The 18,825-nt window shown below is 54.2% G+C and overlaps 1 protein-coding gene across 12 annotated transcripts in view; it reads right to left on the bottom strand.

Moving 5' to 3' along the window:
* Window positions 1-10,256: 10,256 nt before the first annotated feature.
* WIZ (WIZ zinc finger) overlaps window positions 10,257-18,825 on the bottom strand; it is a 119,198-nt gene continuing 110,629 nt past the window's right edge. For all 12 annotated transcript variants that reach the window (XM_042842949.2, XM_005304390.4, XM_005304392.4 and 9 more), the window contains 5 exons: window positions 16,556-17,092; window positions 15,514-16,044; window positions 13,817-14,260; window positions 12,461-12,653; window positions 10,257-11,849 (listed from right to left, as the gene is read on the bottom strand). In XM_042842949.2, coding sequence (XP_042698883.2) covers window positions 11,693-11,849; window positions 12,461-12,653; window positions 13,817-14,260; window positions 15,514-16,044; window positions 16,556-17,092 — 1,862 coding nt within the window. In that variant the 3' untranslated portion in view covers window positions 10,257-11,692. The remainder of the gene's footprint in view (window positions 11,850-12,460; window positions 12,654-13,816; window positions 14,261-15,513; window positions 16,045-16,555; window positions 17,093-18,825) is intronic.

Below are 18,825 nucleotides of genomic sequence, written 5' to 3'. Positions count from 1 at the left end.
ACCCCTCGTTTGCTGGTAGAGCTCTCCCCCCGTGATAACGCGTGACTACACTGCTCATGTCACAACACGGCGGCAGCTGTGGGCAATCCTGCTGCATTGCTGGTGGTGGTGGTGGCTGGGGGCCCCCGGGCCCTTTTAAATCACCTGGGGGCAGCAGGAGGGGCCAGGAGGCATGCAGGGGTGGCAGGAGGGGCTGGGGGAAAGACCCGGCCCTGAACATTGGTGGAGACGGGCCCTGGGGCCCTGAGTATTCATGGAGCCTGGGCACCACGGAGCCATACAACTCGCTGCCTGGGCAATGGGGAGAGGTGCCCCTCCTGCTGGCCCCAGCATGGACCTGCCACGGCGGGGAGAGGTACCTTTCCCGCCGTCCCAGCACAGACCAACTCCAGACTTGCCAGGCGAGAGGAGCCCCCTCCCTCGGCCTGGCCCAGGCCCACCAGAGCTGCCGGAGAAAGGAGCCCTACCCTGGCCCAGCCCCACTGGAACTGCTCCCGAGCTGCTGCGGTGAGAGAGGGCTGGGGGGAGTCCTCTCTCCCTGGGGCAGCCTGCACCCCAAACCCCTCATCCCTGGTCCCACCCCAGAACCCTCACACCCCAACCCTCTGCCCCAGCCATGACCCCCTCCTGCACCCTGAATCCCTCATCCCTGGCCCCACCCCAGAACCTTCACCCCTAACTGGAGCCCTCACCCCCTGCACCCAGCCCTCTGCCCCAGCCCTGTGCCCCTTCCCACACGCCGAACCCCTCGGCCCCACCCCCACCACATGAATTTTGTTATGTGCACCAATATGAAGGTGATGTCACATATCACCTCCACATTGGTGCACATAACAAAATTTATTCCGCACGTGGGTAGGAAAAATTAGCAGGAACACTGGTCTCTGGCCAACTTGGCATGCAGCTCATTGTAAAAGTGGCAGGTCTGTGGCTCGTCACTAGATCGACTGTTGGCCTCCAGGCCTTGTGGTATGATTGCTGCAGTTCCTGCATTGTCACATGGCACTGTTATTGATTCTTGTCACGCCCCTTTGCCTGCATCCCCCATGCAATTTTTTCATAGCTATCCCTGTTTCTATGGCTGGCTGTAGCTGTGCTTGCATGGTCTCTTCTCCCCACAGGCCAAGTCGCTGCAATACCTCCTGTCTGTTCCAGGCAGGAACATGTCTAGTGTGTGGAGCCGGCATGGTTGGTTGGGCAGTTGTGCACCACAATGGAGAACTGCTCGATGTGCTCACTGAGATGGGCATTTACAAAATACATGGGGTATTTTAAGCGCAGGGGGAGGGGTCCTTCTGTTCTCTGTGACCCCTGGGCAGTGGGTTCACAACCAGAACAGTCATTGTTGGACATTGTGGGACAGCGGCTGGAGGACTGTTAGGACACCATTCGTCATGCAGTGTCTACACTTGCGCTGGATCAACCTCAATCGGTTGTCCATGGCTTGGTGCCATTTGGGGAACTGTTTTACTGCATCACCGTAATGCAGCCTTGATCCAAACTGCTGCTGCAATAGAAATGACTGAGTCCCTTGGAGCAAAATCACCTTGAAAGTCACTGTAGTTGGAGAGGGACCAACTGTGCTGCCTAGTATCTGCCAGCTTTTCTCTGTGAGAATAGCAGTACTGGAAAGTGTTAATGGCTGCCATCGGTCACTGTGCTGCATTAAGTCGATGCATGTACTAAGCACCCTTCATTCAAGCTAAATAAAGGAGCAATTAAATGCCCCTTTGTTTAGTGATAGCTGGAAACGGAAGCCATCGCTCAAGGCACTGGCCAGCCATGGGGGTCTGAGGACTTATTGCACATGTAGGGGTTGGGCAGTGACTGGTTGCAACTGTGCATAAGGCGGAAAGGGTCGGGAAAGTGGGAGAAGCAGGGGTGAGGGCTGTCCTGAAAGGAAGCAGAGCAGAGCTCTTTAGGACTGGCTGGTGAGGCCGGCTAGGAAATCATGAGCAAGAAAACTGCCTGTTGCTGTTTGTTCCTGCTGCATCTATGGAGACAGGTCTTTGTTGCAATCCTGTTTATTTACAGACAAATAGATATAGGACGTGGAGCAGCCATTTCTTCTCCTCATGGGAACAGTGTTGCAAGGCACTGAATACTGGGGAACTGCTTGGGCCAAAGAGATGGGTAGAAAAAGCTCATCTCCAGGGCAGGGGCACCCAAGCAAAGTGTAACTCATGGTGTCTGATTTACATTTGCAAGGTGATGCTCTGGTCATATCAGAGTTAAATTTCTTAACCCTGTCAACCATTAACTCCTAGCCTGGTCTAACGATTCAGCTGGATTCTGAAACCCATGTCATGAAAACGTAACCCATGGGAAACAAACAGCTTCCATCTCCATTCTTTGCCTCTAACAAGGGGCCTCACCCCGACCCACAGGGGAAGGAGTCTTGCCGGTTGAGCTTCTTTATGACCAGGTGGTGGAGCTTAGCTAGAAAAACGCCTGTAGTGGTTGAGGGATGTGCTAGTTACGCACTCCAAGGGAGACACCAGTTGACAGACAGGCGAGAACCACCCCAGGAGCCGAGGGGTATAGCATGGTGCACAGGCATGGGAGTTGATCCCAGAGCCACCTATGCTGCTGTCACCCAAAAGGCAAGGCCCTAGTGAGGTCCTGAGGAGGGAACGGTGCCCAACAGGATTGTCCTGTGTAAACATGCTCAGAGCAGGGGGCGCCTGAGACAGCAGATCAGCCTGGTGCTGCATGAGGTTATGGCTATGACCCAGCCTGGCTCATGGAGGGAGGGGCAGCCTCCGCCCCAAAACATGCCCCTTTGGGATGGTGGGGGGCAGCCTTGCAGGTTTATAGCATTGTTTGCAGGTAGGACTATGGCGTGATTCACCATCCTCTGCTCAGCCTACCCTGATCCCTTGGTGAGCTACTACATTGACCCTGGGAAATGGACGCAGCCTCTGGAGAGGAAGGACAGCTGCTGTGATTTTGTGTGTGCGCGCACGTGTGCGTACATGAACACCCTCCTGGGAAGAAGTACAGCCACGGTGAGCTTGTGTGTGTACGCATTTAAACGACTTGCTAACTTGGCCCCCAGGAGGACGGCATGATGCGATTCTGTGCACCCAGGCTAGCCTCACAACCCCCAGGTAGGCCATGTCTACACTTCACATGTTGGACGACACAATTTAGGTTGGTGTACAGGTGCCAAAGTTTTCATATGGCTTGTGTACGTGCCTACTTGGCTGCTTGTGCCCGCACTGCATATACTCACCGGGTGCGCTTGTGTGTCTGCACAGTGTGGTGCACCACAGGTGAGTATCCCAGTGTGCCATGCACCACCATCTAGCACAATGACTTTTGGGAAATTTTCATGTGTTGAGGGGTAGAAATGAGTTACACAGGAATCTAGGGGTCAAGTTCCCAGCATGCAACTTTTGCCTTCCCATAATGACATCCAGATCCCATAATTTTTGCACATTTAAAAAAAAAGATCCAACAAACCCACATAGCACTTTTCTGCCTCTCATCTCTGACAGAAGCTGGTAGCCTGAACAGCTCTGCACTGTTCTCATGAACATTGAAAATGCAGACTGAGTGATCCTGTGGTAGTCACAGACCCGCAGGAGGAACTGCAACAACATGGGCCGTGACGATGTCTTCAAAGGCTGATTGCTAAGGGACAGAGTGAAACCCATTCAAGGCTGGTGGTGGTACAGCAGCTGCCGACAATGGAACACTGCGTCTGCACCTGTGAAATGAGCCCTGCCAGGTGGGAGCGCATCGTAATACGGGGTTGGGATGATGAGCAGCGGCTGCAGAACTCTTGGCTGCGAAAGGCCACATTCCTAGATCTGTGTGCTGAGCTCACCCCCAACCCACCAGAATGAGCTGCAGTGACAGTGGGGAAGTGAGCAGTGGTCACACTCTGGAAGCTTGCCATGCCGGATTGCTACCCGGCAGCGGGAAATAATTGTGAACTTGGAAAATCCACTGTGGGGCTGCTGTGATGCAAGTGTGGAGAGCCTTTAATTGTCTCCTGCTATGCAGGACAAGGTGCAGGGCAACGTGGATGAATTTGCGGCAGTGGGGGCGATCGCTCAGATATCCCTCATTTGGCCCAACCCACCTTACCACAGAGTACATCAGCATCGAGGGCTGGTTTTCTATAGTTATGCAATCAGCAGTGATGCTTCATCAACATCAGTGTGACCTGGTCAGGGAAGGTGCATGTTGCTCACGTCTTTAAGAACACAGGACTGTTCAGAAAGCTGCAAGCAGGGGCTCTCTCCTCTCTCCCCCCCCCCCCCCACGGTGAGTTATCATTGGAAATGTTGAAATACCAGTAGTGATCCTGAGGTCCAGCCTACCCCTGGCTCATGAAGCCATGCACCAGCCATCTTGATAGCACCAAGAAAAGCTACAGCTACCAGTTCAGCAGGGGCAGAATGGGAATTGAATGCACTTTTGGCAGATTGATTGGACACTGATGGCGTTTACTCAGCAAACTGGATCTCCGAGAGAAAAACATCCCAATGATTCTAGCAGCCTGTTGGGTCCTGCGTAATATGGGTGAGGCAAGGCAGGAAAAGTCACTCCCAGGGTGGAGGGCAGAGACACAGCAGCTGTCTGCTGAGTTTGAACAGCCAGACACAAGGGCCATTATGAGAGCGCAGCATGAAGGTATGTTGTTGAGTACGGCTTTGAAAGAACACAAACAGCCAGCCATATTCCTGGGCTGTGCTAGACTATTCTCTGGGCATGAAGCTTTGGGCGCTGGAAAGATTTGTGAGGTGCTTGCTGAAGATTTAGAAATATGACACTCGGAATGATGCTGTGCTTAGAGTACATTTACCCAGATGCCTGCGTGTTTTCTTACTGCTATGTGTTCTGAGGTGCTTTCCCCTTCCCTGTACTGGGGGCTTGAGTACCGCTCTGCATTCAACAATATGTAGTGGGAACTAATAAAGAGATTTTACCACTCAAATTTCTATTATTTGAAAAAGAAAACAAAACAACAACAACCCCCCCCCCCATCAAAACAATGTGCAGATAAAAATAGACAACCGTCTACCATAAATTAGCAGAACAAAACTTCAAAATTGGAAAGGCACCAAACATTTTTGTCAATTTCAGTGCACAAACATAATCCCTTTTGACTACACCTACACCAACCATGGTTCTCCCAGGTCATTGTACGTGAAGCTGTACTGTCCCCTGGCATAGAGTGGTAGGGGTAAGGAGCTGCTGAACTGGAGTTCTCCAAGGACTGCAATGGGTGGCGAGTCTGTGAATGTTGGACCTGTAGGCCAAGTGGAATCTGCAGCATGTGTGTTTGCCGCCTGAGAAGCTCCATTATATCCTGGTATGTCTCCCTCTCCTTTTCCTGCTGGGGCTTCTGGGTCTTTCTCCATTGTCTCCTGATTTCTCTGTCCCACACCATGCCATTGCCATGTTGGCCCATCAGGCCTTTTATTCACAGTCCGATGCAACACTGGCTTGCAGGATCTCGCTGAATATGTCAGCCCTAGTCCTCGTTTTTCTCCTCGTCAGGGTCAGGCATTCCGAGGCTGTGGAGGGGGCACCCCCAAGGCTGCAATGGATAAAACAGACAGATGGATCATGGGATTTACAGTCACCATGGAAAGTGGGAGTTTCAGAAGTCCCTTCCCTTATTCCCATTTTAAAAAAATAAGACATGCTTATTGACACTTCGCCTCTGCACAACACAGGCTCCAGCCCCAGCCATAGGGAGTATGGCCCCTGAAGGGGAGGTGGAGATGAGCACTAAGAGTTTTGATTGTATTAAACAATACAATTTTGGGCCCTGTTTCCATGGGTATGAGCATAGGCACTGTTGTCCACAGGTGGGGGTGATGTTAGCTGCTCTCTCACTCCTGAGGGTAGCAAAGGCACAAGAAAGCAAGGCTGTTGCTGGTATCTTGAAGGTGCCCAGGCCCATATGCCACTAGCCTGTTTACTGCAATGGAGCCAGCTGAACTCATGTCTGAGTGGCATGGGACAGAATCCTACTATGGAGGAGGGAATAAGGCTGCCATCCCTGAAACCTTCAGGAGCAGATTGCAAGAGGATTGCAGAGTACCTCCATGGATGTTTCATTGAGCTCTCTCAGGAGGATGCAAAGAACATCCCTAAGTATATAAACAAACTGCTCCGCCTCCCTGCCTAACCCTACAGAAGAATGAACTGCACATGCCAACTACTCCTCTGTTTGTTGCACTGCCACCACTCTTGTACAAATAAAACAATGAAAAGTCAATAGCTATGTCTTGTTAATGTGGGGCTGGACTGGGTGCCACCATTACATTTAAACACCGCAAGAGAACATGCATGCACACACCTACCTGAGGCTCCTCTCCCCTCATAGGGCTTGTCCATGCCCAGTTGGAGGGACTGGTTAGACTGCAGTGGAGTCTTGAACAGGTCTTGGCTCATGGCATAGCTGGACCACCAGCTGCCATGTCTCCCGGCTCACAGGAATGGTTTCTGTCTTGGTGTCCTTGGAGGTATCCACTGTGGTCTGTGGGGTGCTGGAGGGATCTCTGCCTAGTACGGCATGCAGCTTGTTTTAAAACTGGCAGCTCTGGGGCTCAGCGCCAGATTGATTGTTGGCCTCCCTGGCCATGGTATGCCTGCTGTTGTTCTTTGAATGTGGCACTGCTGCTGATCCTTGTCATATGCCGTCACCTGCATCTCCTGTGCAATCTGGTCATAGATGGCCACATTTCTACAGCTATTCTGGGGTTGTGCCCGCACAGCCTCTGCTCCCCGGAAGCCCAGGTGATCCCATATCTCCTGTCTCCTGCAGGCAGGAATGTGTCTAGTGCATGGAGCCGGCCTGGTCCACTGGAGAGTGGTGTGAGGCATGCACACCATGCTGGGCCATCAAGAAAAGGCATTTCAAAAACATGCAGGAGGCTTTAAAGGTGGGGGCGGGGCCGCCAGTCTCCATGACCCAGGTAGTGGAGTTTGCAATTGTGACCAAAGCAGTCACTGTCGCTGGGAATGGGGCATTGTGGGCCCGTTGCTGGAGGACTGTTGGGGTTGACATAGGCCAGGCCGTGTCTAGATTTGCAAAGCATCACACTCAGTATATTGATCATGACTCATGGCGGTTTAGGGAGGTGGTTTTACTGCATGGCTGCAGACACATACACAAATAGGGTGACACAATGACCTAACGGTGTAGTGTAGCCCACTCCTCAGCCTGAGGAAGAGGAAGTGCTCTATCTGCATTTGCCTCGGGCAGCGAATCAGGTACTCCCTCTTCCCCAGGAGCGGGAGGAGCACTGTGCACTGGCCACCCCGCATTGCCCAGAGCTGTTTGCTTACCTGCTGTTTGGCTGCTGGCAGGCTGGCCGCACTCCAGAGCCGAACACACACATGGTCCATGAGGAGATGTAAATCCTGTGGACGAGGCGTTTAGTGCCTCCTGGAGGGACCAGCTGGAAAACCTTCCAGGCAGATACTGCCAACAGGTCCAGAAACCAGGTTAGCAGGAAACCCTGGACTGCATGTGGACCAGAAGGAGATTAGGGAGCCAGGGGGCATGTGCAGTGCAGGTCTTATGAGGCCTCCAGTGGCAAAAGGGGCCGCAAGGACAGGAACAAAATGCACAGGTGCTTAAGCCACACCTTGGCATTTAGCTGGGAGGAACAAGTGTCTCATTGGCCACGTTCCAGTGCTAGCAATACCCCTGCCTGATAACAAATACGCTAAGGGTGGTAGGGGGGCAGCATATCACCTGGCCCTTGGACACCCTGTGGATCAGCCAAAACCCATGGCTCCAAGTGGCCATCTCCGTAGTCGGCTGGGGAGCAGCTTCACTGCAGGAGAAGGAAGGACTGTGCTACCCAGCCAGCTCCAGGAACAGAGGGATGCCGCTGGGAGAAGGAGCAGGCTATGGAGGCTTCAGAGTGACTTATACAGGAGATGCTGTATTCTTGAGTCCCCACAAAGCATCATGGTGGCTGCAGAGCCTGAAGGGTCCCAGCCCTTGGATACAGAGGTGGGGCTGTGGTCATGTGACTTGGGGAGCAGGGGAAAGGATCATGACAAGGACAAGCCAATTCTGAAGAACAAGATTGACTTGTCCTCTCTATTCGTGCCCAATGACTGGAGCGGTGAGAGAACAGTGCATCATGACTCATGATGGGGGGTGTGTGTCACCCTCCCCCCCCAGATTTCTGCCAGGGTGAGAGTTGAGCTGAGCGTGGCTAAGGGGGATGTGCCTGAGAAAGGCACTGGCATCTAGTGCTCCCACTGGGGCCTGCTAGGAGAAGGAAAGAGATGGGGTGGCAGCGCAGCTCGGCCAGAGGGGTGTGAGTCCCGTCCCTTCCTCGCCCACAGCTGCTTGGGCGGTAGATGTCTGGAACCCACCCCAGCCTGCGCTGTGCCTGCAACAGGGAGGCAATGGGAGAAGTAAGTGGGGCAGGTGCTGTGAGAGGATTGGGGGCAAGGTGGTGCCAGCTTGGAAAGTGTGTGGGAGGCACCAGGGGATTGGGAAAAGACCAGAGGCAACATGGGGGGCGTAATGTGCCCTCCCCCAACCTTTAAATTGTGACACCCCTCCATCAAGAGTTACAGGTCATCTCTGCTTGCACTATTCACCCCCTGCCACAGCTGCTTCCTTCAGCCTTTGCACCTAACCCCCTTCCCAGACGGAGGGTTGTCTTGGGCTTCTCCTGCCAAACTCCAGTGGATTTGCTGTGGCCCCTGTTGGGTCCCCTATGCCCTTGCTGCAGCAATGCAGTGAGATTCAAACTCTTCTCTGATTTTTTATCATCTCCACCCCTGCAGGACCTGGAGTCTGTCACATATTCCAGCCAGTGTGTGCAGCTGCACGGTGGGTTGTGTTGTGCAAGAGGCCTGGATTTTAATTGTTGAAAGCAAGCGAAGGGTAACCAGCGCACAGCTTGGTCTCTAACACTAAGTAGACGGTGGCAATACAAAGCCCTGCATCAGCTGGCTGTGTTCTGAGAATGGGGCTCAGCAGGGAGAATTATGCAACCCCCCAAACACAACTGACTGGTCAATGTAACGGTAACCAAAGGGTTTATTCAAATCCAACGCTTGCTGGGCCCAAAGTCACCCCTCTCCAAAGAGAGCAGCTGGACCAGGCCTGTGGACCACCAGGAGCAGGGAGGGAGGTAAGTTGCAAAGCTTTTTGGAGTTAAGTGCTCAAGGGTTCACTTTGACCAGCTCCCCCAGGTAACACTCCACCTTTGCCTTGGCTCTGTGAGGATTTTACACCTTTTTTCCAAGCATACACATGGCCTGGAGGTGGGAAATGCCTCAGCAGGCCAGCTCAGTTCACTTCCACTCAGGGACTCCACAGGGGATCAGAGAAATCAGCCCTAACTTTTCTCTGCCCAACCCATTCCCCCAGAGCAGGAGGCAGCCGCCGGGAAAACAGACATGGCTTCCTAGAGCAGGTGAAATGAATCGACAATCCCAGATCTCAGCAGAATACAAGCCCAGCTCAACTACAAGATACAGGAGACACTGGCTGAAATTCTCTGGCCTGTTCTGTATGGCTGGAGAGAGGCCTTGACCTTGATGAGATGCACAGAGGCTGAAGCTAGCATTCCTAGGGGCCCTTCTATAACTTTGTGAGCTCCTTGCAACGTGGACAGGGCTTAGTTTTATGTTGCACGAACTCGTGGAGAGTCTCCATGGATGGAACCTCATTGCTGGCTACCTTCGGACACCTGAGCAGCTCGGTTACCGTGTGACTGGCAAGATTCGGTTTAAACTGGTGTTTAATGATTGATTTTTATGAGATTAGCTCTGTCTAGAAGACATGCTGTTATCTAGCTCCTAAGAAAAAGTCTACAGCTGGTCAGATCAGTCGTAGCCATCACGCCTAGCATCAGAGTCTGTGAATTGAAATCGGTGCCCATCGCTGCAGTGAAGAAATGTGAATTACGGTGACATGGTTTTGCTGACTCTGGTTTGAGTTGCCTTCTGCAGCCATTCCATTCTGCCCCAGTAATGGGGGCGATGGGGGAGATTTCCTGCTAGTGAAAAAATCTAAGATACTTGGAAAAACGTCTGCAGAAATTCCCAAAAGCGAATCTTCCCAAGCTGACTCATTATGGTCAGTAAATAAAGAGGTAACAATTCATAGAAAACTCCCAGCTGGATTTATCTATCAAAGCATCACAGAAGGAATTTTGCCTCTTAAATTGTGATGGTCCCCTGTGCAAACAACATCCGATTCCCCCTCCTTTCTGTCTGGATAATATAAATGCACACACCGTAGGATGCTTGGCTTAGTTTCCAGAAGAGAAGTTTAATCTAATTTACATATTCCTAGGTACATTAATAACCAGAATATGCCCAATGAAAAAGTTAAAAGGTAAATTCCCTCCAAGCTCTGCTCAGCTTGGGATTCCAAATAAAAATGAATGCTCGTTATTTCTACATAAAACTAGAGTTAAAAAAGTCGAGGTTCTATGCAGCTAGACATAAAAAGCAACAGCGAGCAGGGCTGTGTGGAGAACGTCCAGGTTCTCCTGGAGAGAGCTGGCGACCGCCACTGTTGCTGTTTTGGAGTCTGAATTGGCAGGAAAAGTGTTAGTAGCACTCAGCACTTCCCCAAAGAACCCTGGAAGCCCATGCCTGCTGTCACGCCTCCTGGGATAGACTTGGCTGGTATTTACACACCTGAACTCAGTCAGGAGGAGTTTATGCACCCACCCGTCAGACAGGTGGGGCGGGAGGTCACACTGCGGAGATCTTAAGACATTCTACAATCAAAGGCTAAGAAAGGAAAGGAAGGCAGCGTGCAGCCTAAAGCTACCCCCTCCGGTAGTGTTGGATCACCGCCACGGGAAGCTAACAGCAACAGGAACCCGCGGGGCACTGCACAATCTCAAGTGAAATGGTTAGGACAACAACCGGACAGCAAGAAGTTGTGGGGAGGGAAAGAATGAATGTAGACATTACGAGACGGGTGGAGGATCAGTAAATCCATGATTTGCCATTTAATGTGTGGGATGAAGTTGACCAGTGATGTATTGTCTGGGGGAGGGGGATGGATAACATGCAGCGCAACCCAATAAGAATGGACTCTGACATCTACGTGAACTAAATTCGTCGTCGTCTAAGGAATCGAATATACATTAACTCTAGGGCCATATACATAATTAACAATATTCACCATCACAGACAGAGTTGCTTTCTCCCCTCTCCCTATCTCGTTACAGATGGCCTGATGGACTGTCACGTTCGCAATCCTCATAGAAACCTGAATCGCAACAGAGCAAACACGCACTCCCCTCTCTGGGACCAGAGTCTCTGGACTAATCTGCATTCATTAGCGGGAAAGAGGGATCCCCACATTCATCCCCTTTTGCAGGGAGCTCCCCTTCCTGGCTGGGAAAATGAGTCTCATTTCACACCCATCAGGATTCTGTGCAGCAGCCTCCTCACCCACTTCGTGGGAGCCCCATGGGGTCCCATCTCCAGTCTGTAATGGTTGTCTCCCCCAGAAGAACGTCTTATGTCACGTAGTGCTCAACGCTGGCACTCCCATGCAATGCGAGTCAGCACAGGGGAAGCTGGGCTCCAGGAGGCTGCCGAGCCCAGCAGTAAGAATTTAACTACCTCCCTTTGGTAACCGTCTGCAGCAGAGTCCTTCAGCGTGCTCCTTTGGAAACGTGCTCGTACAGGAGAGGGGCAGAGGGACGCCGGCCAGCGGGCTCCATTACTGAGCCTCGGTTATGGCCTGCACCTCGGGGGCCTCTGGCTCGCTGCGCAGGGGGTCAGCTTTGGAGAAATTCATTTCCAGGATGTGTCGCTGGAGATGTCGCACCCACTCCTCCTGGATGGAGAGAGGGCCCTGGAACTCCACCTCGCAGAACCTGCACCCAGGGGAAGGGAAAGGGGAACAATGTCAGACCCTGGATGAGACGCTCATTGAATATTTCTATTATGGCTCCAGTTGGGACCAGCCCTGTTGTTCTGGGCACTGCAGCCCAACTCTAAGGAGCAAACAAATGGGGAGAGAGGATGCAGATGTGTGCAGTGCATCGGAGGAGGTTGTTTAATTAACTGTCAAGACTTTGTACTGACTGTCAGGCATCCAGAGAAGCCAATCTTGGGGGAAGCAGCTCCACTGACCTCAGCACCACACAAAGACAGACATGGCCCTTTCTGGAAACCAAACGTTACCTTAAACTCCACACATGGCAAATACTGGGAAGGACCTTAAAGGAAGAGGGGTCCCATAGCCAGGATTGGCTGCGGTTACACAGCATGAAAGGGCTCTAAGACTAAACGCACTGAGGGCAGGCTGAGGGCCAGCTGCTGGCATTAGGAATCACTGTGAAACGCTACACGTAGGTGGGGTCTCTCTGCATGTACTGCACAGTCACTGCCAGGAGTCCATGCCCTCCAAGAAAGAGTGCTGTGGACTGGGTGCCATCCGGCACTCCGGATGGGGGGGAGCATGGATCCCTCTCTGCAGACATACCTGCACTTCAGGGTGTAGATGTTACCCACAAATTTCACCAAGGATGTCTGCGGAGGCCTGGGGACCAGCGAGGGCACTGGTCTCATCCTGGGTGGTGGCTGGCGAGCTTCCTCCATTTTCTGCTGGAAGTCGCTGGCCGCCTCCTCTCGGGAGAGGGGGGCCTCTGGGGGTTTGGCTTGTCTTCGTTCAAACTCTAGGACAGAAGAGGCATCTTCAGAACACAGCACCATTGGCAGGCACGTGTCACCCAGGCTACAAGCTTGATGCTGAGCTACAAGGGCCTACGATGCCTCCCCCCCCCCCCCCGCCCCCGGCTTCCCATCCCAGGGGACTGGTCGTATGATCCCACCATGGGCGGCGCGTAATGGCTGGGGGGCATGGGGGGAGAGGAAAGGCAGTGGTGGATTATTGCACTGGCCCATGGGGCCTGTGCCCAGGGGCCTCTGGCAATTTGGAGCCCCTGGAAAAATCTCCCCCTCCACGGCCTCAGGGCTGGAGGAGTTCTCACGCCCAGTGGTGGGGGCACAGAGCTTTTCCGGGGGTCTCGGGGCTACCGGGGGCGAGGGGGGCAGAAAGGAGCGAGGGGGGGCGTGGCCTCGGGGGAAGAGGCGGAGTGGGGGTGGAATGGGGCTGCAGGGCTGAATGGCATGGGGGAGAGGCTCCAAGCTCAGAGCTCTGCCACTGTGGGGGGAGGAAGAGGCTCCAGGCTTGGAGTTCTCTTCATCATGGTCCCGGCTGGGGCCAAGCTCTCAGGCCCCCCCGCCCAGGAGCCACAGGGGGGCTGAGAGCAGCAAGTGGGGGTGTGGCCTCGGCCAGAAGAGGAGGGGCAGGGGGCTAGCGTCCCCAAGGGGAAGCTTCACTTGCTGCCCATGGATCCCACCACCTCTCACCAACAGGAACTACAAGGAGTCTGGTGGCACCTTAAAGACTAACAGCTTTATTTGGGCATAAGCTTTCGTGAGTTAAAACCTCACGGATGCATCCGAAGAAGTTGCATCCGAAGAAGTGAGGTTTTAACTCACGAAAGCTTATGCCCAAATAAAGCTGTTAGTCTTTAAGGTGCCACCAGACTCCTTGTTGTTTTTGTAGATACAGACTAACACGGCTACCCCCTGATACTCAACAGGAACTGTGTCATCATGTGGTGGATTGGCTGGGGAGAGAGGACAGGGGAAACAGGATGCCGACTGCCCACCTGTGGGCTCATCCTTCCCTCCCTGGGGGTAGTGCTCTGGACAAGGGTCTCCCAAGCTTTTCCAGCCCACAGCACCCCCAGAGAGACCCCAGGGTAAAGGTGTTTACATGCTCCTGCTTGGCAGCGAGTTCAGGGGCAATAAGAGGCGGCTCCCAACTCACTGTTGATGTTCTGGCGATGCTCCTCCACCTTCACCAGTGACAGGGGAGAGGTGACCATGGGCCGCTCGCCACCCCCACCACTGCCCCTATCCAGGAGTTTGCTGGGCTCACTGTGCCCCATCTCGCCCACCAGGCTCTTGCTCATGAAGGGCATGGTGCCAGGCTGCAGGCCCAGGGGCAGCCTCTTCCCTGTGCTGTCCTGCTCCCGTGAGTGGGATGAGTTACGGAACTTCTTGGTGAAGGGCCGGCCCCCCTGGATGTAGCTGCGATAGGCTCCGGCCTTCTGGGGCCTGTGCTTGATCCACTCGCTCAGCGTCTCGATGGGTGAGCCGTTCACGCACCACTCAGTCACACCAAACTGCCGCAGATGAGCCCGCGCATGGCTGGCCAGTGCCTTGCGGTTCTCAAAGTAGAGGCCACAGAGCTCGCAGCAGGCTTCACTGGCTGGAGACAGAGAGAGCAGGGAGTGAAAGCTTGCAGAGGGCCTGGGAAGCACCTCCCAGCAGCTGGAAGGCAGAGAAACACTGGGGTGCTAGGATCCAACAGGAAGTTGCTTGGTCCCTGGCCCTCTCCCCGATCCTCCTCCTCCGCGGGGTCTGTCTGGGGTGGTGGGGGGGTGAGTGAGGGGACAGCATTTCCATAGGCTGTGGAATCTGCTTTGGAGCTCACCCCTTACTGTCTGTAACCTACAAAATGGCTGGAACTGTCTCGTGACCCAACTCCCCACAATCCTTTGCATCTGCAGAGGGCTGTGGGATGGAGTGGGCTGCATGAAGATTGTTGGCCATCCTGAAGGTCACAGACCACTACCCCAGGCTACCCGGTAGTGAATTGCATTACTTTGGTTATGTGGTGTCCAGAGACCACTGGCAAAGGTCTTTGTAGTCCACTGAGAGCTGCAGGGGGCTTTCCAGGCCAGGCTGAGTAGGGAGGTGGCTAAACTAATCCTGCTGCCTCTGCCCTGAGGGGGTCTCACTGGATGTTGGTCTGCTCTGCAGCTGGGAGGCTACTTCCCAGCGCGGGTAGATGGACAGGTGCTAGCTCTGCTGAGGCTAGTTCTTACAGCAGTGTGGCCAGGAATAGCAGAGGTGGGCAGCTCTGACTAGCCACCCGGATACATACCAGGTGGTCTGGGCAGGTTTGTATCCAGGTGCTAGTGCGACCCATCGCCCATGCTACCCCAGCCACACTGCTATTGTTAGCACCCTAGCTTCAGCAGAGCTAGCGCATCTACCTGGGCTGGGAAGCAGCCTCCCAGCTGCAGTATAGATGTATCTGGGGTAAGGGCTCAGAACATCCTCTGGTACCAGACAAATTGCTCTTATGACGTGGCAAGTTTGTGGCACCAGATCAGAGGCCCACAGCAGTGGACTCCCCAGTCCCTTTACGCTCTCTTGGTTTCTGGGAACGGAGCAGCAATGGAAGAGACAACAAAGCAGGAAGTCTCTCTGCTGGGAAGTGGGAAGGAAAGCGTTAACACCCCAGCAGGGTGCTACCTGTCTCCTTCTCCATGGGATACAGCTCAGCAGGGCTCTCCACCCACCCATCCCTCCCTATAGGATGGGGCCCTGGCATGGCACTCCACTGGGCCCTCTGTGAAGGGACCCAGCCCCTGCAGGGCTCTTTGCCTGTCTCGCCTGCCACAATGGAGCCCTGGCACAGCTCTCTGCCTGCCCCCGCCCACCCCCCCCACTTACATGTGTGTGCCGGCTTGTCATGAGCCGCCTTGGCTTTGAAGGGCAGCTCGGTCTGGATGTAGGTCTTCTGCCTCACTTCACCATGGCCCCCAAGCCGCTCCTCCTGCAGCGGCCGCTTGGTGGAGAGTGGAGTCAGGAAGCCCCCGTGGGATTTGCTGGTGAGTGGTGAGAGCGAGATCTCCCGACTCATGCTGGAACCACTGGGGCTGGGCTTCCCCGTCCTTCCACCCAGCGGGGAGAGGGACATGGCCTGCAGCATTTTCCCAGGGGACTTGAGGGCTGCACCTTCCTCTGCCATCGGCTTGGGGGGCTCAATGCTGGAAGTATGGGGCTCCTTCTTGATCATACAGGGCTTGGACTTCTTCTTGAGGATCTCCCGCAGTGTGTCGATGGGTGAGCCATTGACAGACCACTCGGTCACCCCCATCTGGCGCAGGTGGGACCGGGCATGGCTGGACAGCCCTTTCCGGTTCTCGAAGTACTCCCCACAGAACTCGCATCTGATATCCCTCACGGGGTCAGCACGGGAGGCTGCAGGGGGCAGAGACAGAGAAGGGAGTGCCTAGGGAGCATCCAGCCCCTGGAAGACTCACTGGGCAGTGCAGACTGGCGCACTCCACCCCCGTCAACCTGCACGCCACAGAAGCTCTAACAGCAAAGGCCGGCGAGCCACACCTCTGCTATTGCAGCCCTCTATCTCTGCAGCAAGGAGGCACCGGGACATCACGTAGATTAAACATAGCTGCTAATATTCTGCCGCATCTATAATGTGGCACCTGCGGATCTCAAACCACGCTACCAATACTGTCACCCACCCCACGAGAGATAGGTGTGATCCCCAATTAACAGATCGGGAAACAACGTGCCCGAAGTGGCCAGCGGCCGAGCTGGGAACGGAACCCAGGAGTCCTGACTCCCAGTCCCCTGCTGTAGCCAAACACTAATTTGTTCCCCCCCCCAAGCTCTTGCCTATTATGGCAGGTGATCACTGAAGTCAAAGTCACCCCACCATGCTAGCAGGAGTGCTACTGCTCACACTTACAGAGGTTCAGGGGGGACATCTCCTCCCGTGGAGACCAGGTCCTGTTGGATGGATGGGGCTCACCGTGGAGACTCCCAGACATCATCTCTCGCTTGATCTCCATTCTCATTTGGTCTTGTTTCAGTTTCTTCTGAAAAGAGGGAGGGCCCATCCCTGGAAACATCTTCCTGGCTGTTGGGGGAGGGGAGGAGGTAGGAGAGTGTCCCATGGGACTTCCTGGCTGCTGGACCTTTTTGGGCATGGAGGGCACGTGAATCTCTCCTGGGCTGTGAGGCTCCAGCGATCCCATGCTGCCGATGACGGTCTTGGTCATGGTTTTCTGCCCTGGGGCTGGTGGGTTTGTGGTGCCACCCCGGGGCTGAGCTCTGCGCTTGAGGATCTCCCGTAACGTGTCGATTGGGGAGCCGTTGACATACCACTCGGTCACCCCCATCTGGCGCAGGTGGGACCTGGCATGGCTGGACAGCCCCTTCCGGTTTTCGAAGTACTCCCCACAGAACTCGCACCTGATATCCCTCACGGGCTCCGATCCAGAGGCTGAAACAAGGAGGGGAGACGTGCATTTACTGTAGCACCTGACAGGCGCAGCCCTATGCCACTGGGACACTAGCAAGATCATCCCCCCCAACCAGACAGCACAAAGCAAACACGCCACGCGCCAGAGGTCAAGACAATGGCAAAGCTGATCCCAGAACAAACTCAATGAAAGGAATCAAACCATCCAATGATCCCTGGGAAATGCGATAGGCAAGGGCAGTGCAGGGGAGGACAGAGCACACAGGGCAGGCTTTGATGGTGGGGCAGAGAGCAGGCACTCTCGGTGAGCCTAGACACAGCAACCGCAATGGCTGGAGGCTTAGGTAGGAGCTGTGATCCAGGAGGCCTGGGAGAACACAGTCATTTCAGTGTCTTCCTTTGTGTGCATGTCCTGCTTGCCCAAGGCTTGAGGTGGGTGTCTATGTGTGTTGGGTGTGGAGTAAAGGAAGGGGACCTGCAGGCATCCTAGAGCCCGGATGAAGACATTCAAACAAACGTGGAATGTATCTCCTTCCCACAGACACTGGAATGATCTGTCCAGTCAGCCCGGCAACCCAGGTTTGTATCGCGCACTGGCTTGCTGTCCACCAAGCAGCTAAACCACATGTGGGGGTCCTTGTCATTTTTGGCTAATCAAAGTGCTGAGCACTCTTCCTTCAAATGCAACGTACCCTTAACCCCATCCCCTCTTGGCTTCTGCAGACCTGCCTGCGTGCAGCATGATCCAGGAACCCCTGATTTCTCAGCGTGTGCTTGGAAGGAGCAAGAGGAGTAACACGACGCAGTATATATTTTTTGCCACCATAAGCAAGCTGCAGTGTGAGCCATGCAATCTCCTGGAGGTAAATGCTTAGCGGTGAGTGGGCGCAACTTACACATCGTCTTACAGGCTGCTTGAAAGGGGGAAAGCTTAGCAGCCAGTCAGCATTAAATCACCAGCTCATGGAGAAGAGAACGCACAAACCAGCCACAGTCACTGAGCACCCCTCCCCCGTTTGAAGGCGAAAGCAGAACCTGCCTCCTTCTCTGCACCAAACTAAGGGGAGAATGGAAACAGACACCCCCCTCCCAGGATGGGGACCAGACTCAGGCCAAAGGCCTGATGAATGCTGGCCTGAAATGAAAGGACAAGAGAGGTTGATTCCCCCTCTGCCAAGGACAGACAGGGCAATTTCAACCCAAGATGTAAACACCCAGCACTGGGCTTTCTAGCAGGGTCCAGGCACTGAGTCACCATGACATCCTGTACAGGTTAGGCCACCAAGTACCCTAGAAAGTGCAGCAGTCCCTGTCTATCGAGCAGCACTGAGAGAGCTCAGGCTGCACAAGGCGACAGGCGTTCTGCAACGTGAGAGCACCAAACAGCCTGGCCTCCCCTCCCTGATCTGGGTGGTCAAGCAGTCAGAACCCGTTTGACTCAAGGATTCCTGAATGGATGGTGCCCAAGCAGGTGCCTGGTGTTACCTTGGAAGGGAAGGGGCTGGGATCTTTATCTACTCAGGACTGAGGTAGGAACGTGGTGTGTGCGCCTGGCTGAGGAAGGACACAGAAGCTGGCTCAGAAAGTGGTGTGAGAGAGCACTTTATGGGGAAAAGGAAAAGCAAGGGGCGTGCGACCAAGAGCCATTTATTCTCTGTCATTGCCCTGACACAGAACCCAGGAGTCCTGACTCCCAGTCCCCTGGGCCACGCTCCATCCCAGCACTGGGAACAAAACCCAGGAGTCTGGATGCC

This window comes from Chrysemys picta, chromosome 22, assembly GCF_011386835.1.
Source record: "Chrysemys picta bellii isolate R12L10 chromosome 22, ASM1138683v2, whole genome shotgun sequence".
Lineage (NCBI taxonomy): Eukaryota > Metazoa > Chordata > Testudines > Emydidae > Chrysemys > Chrysemys picta.
Note: the sequence above shows the minus strand (reverse complement) of the source record. Positions and strands in the feature narration are given on the sequence as shown.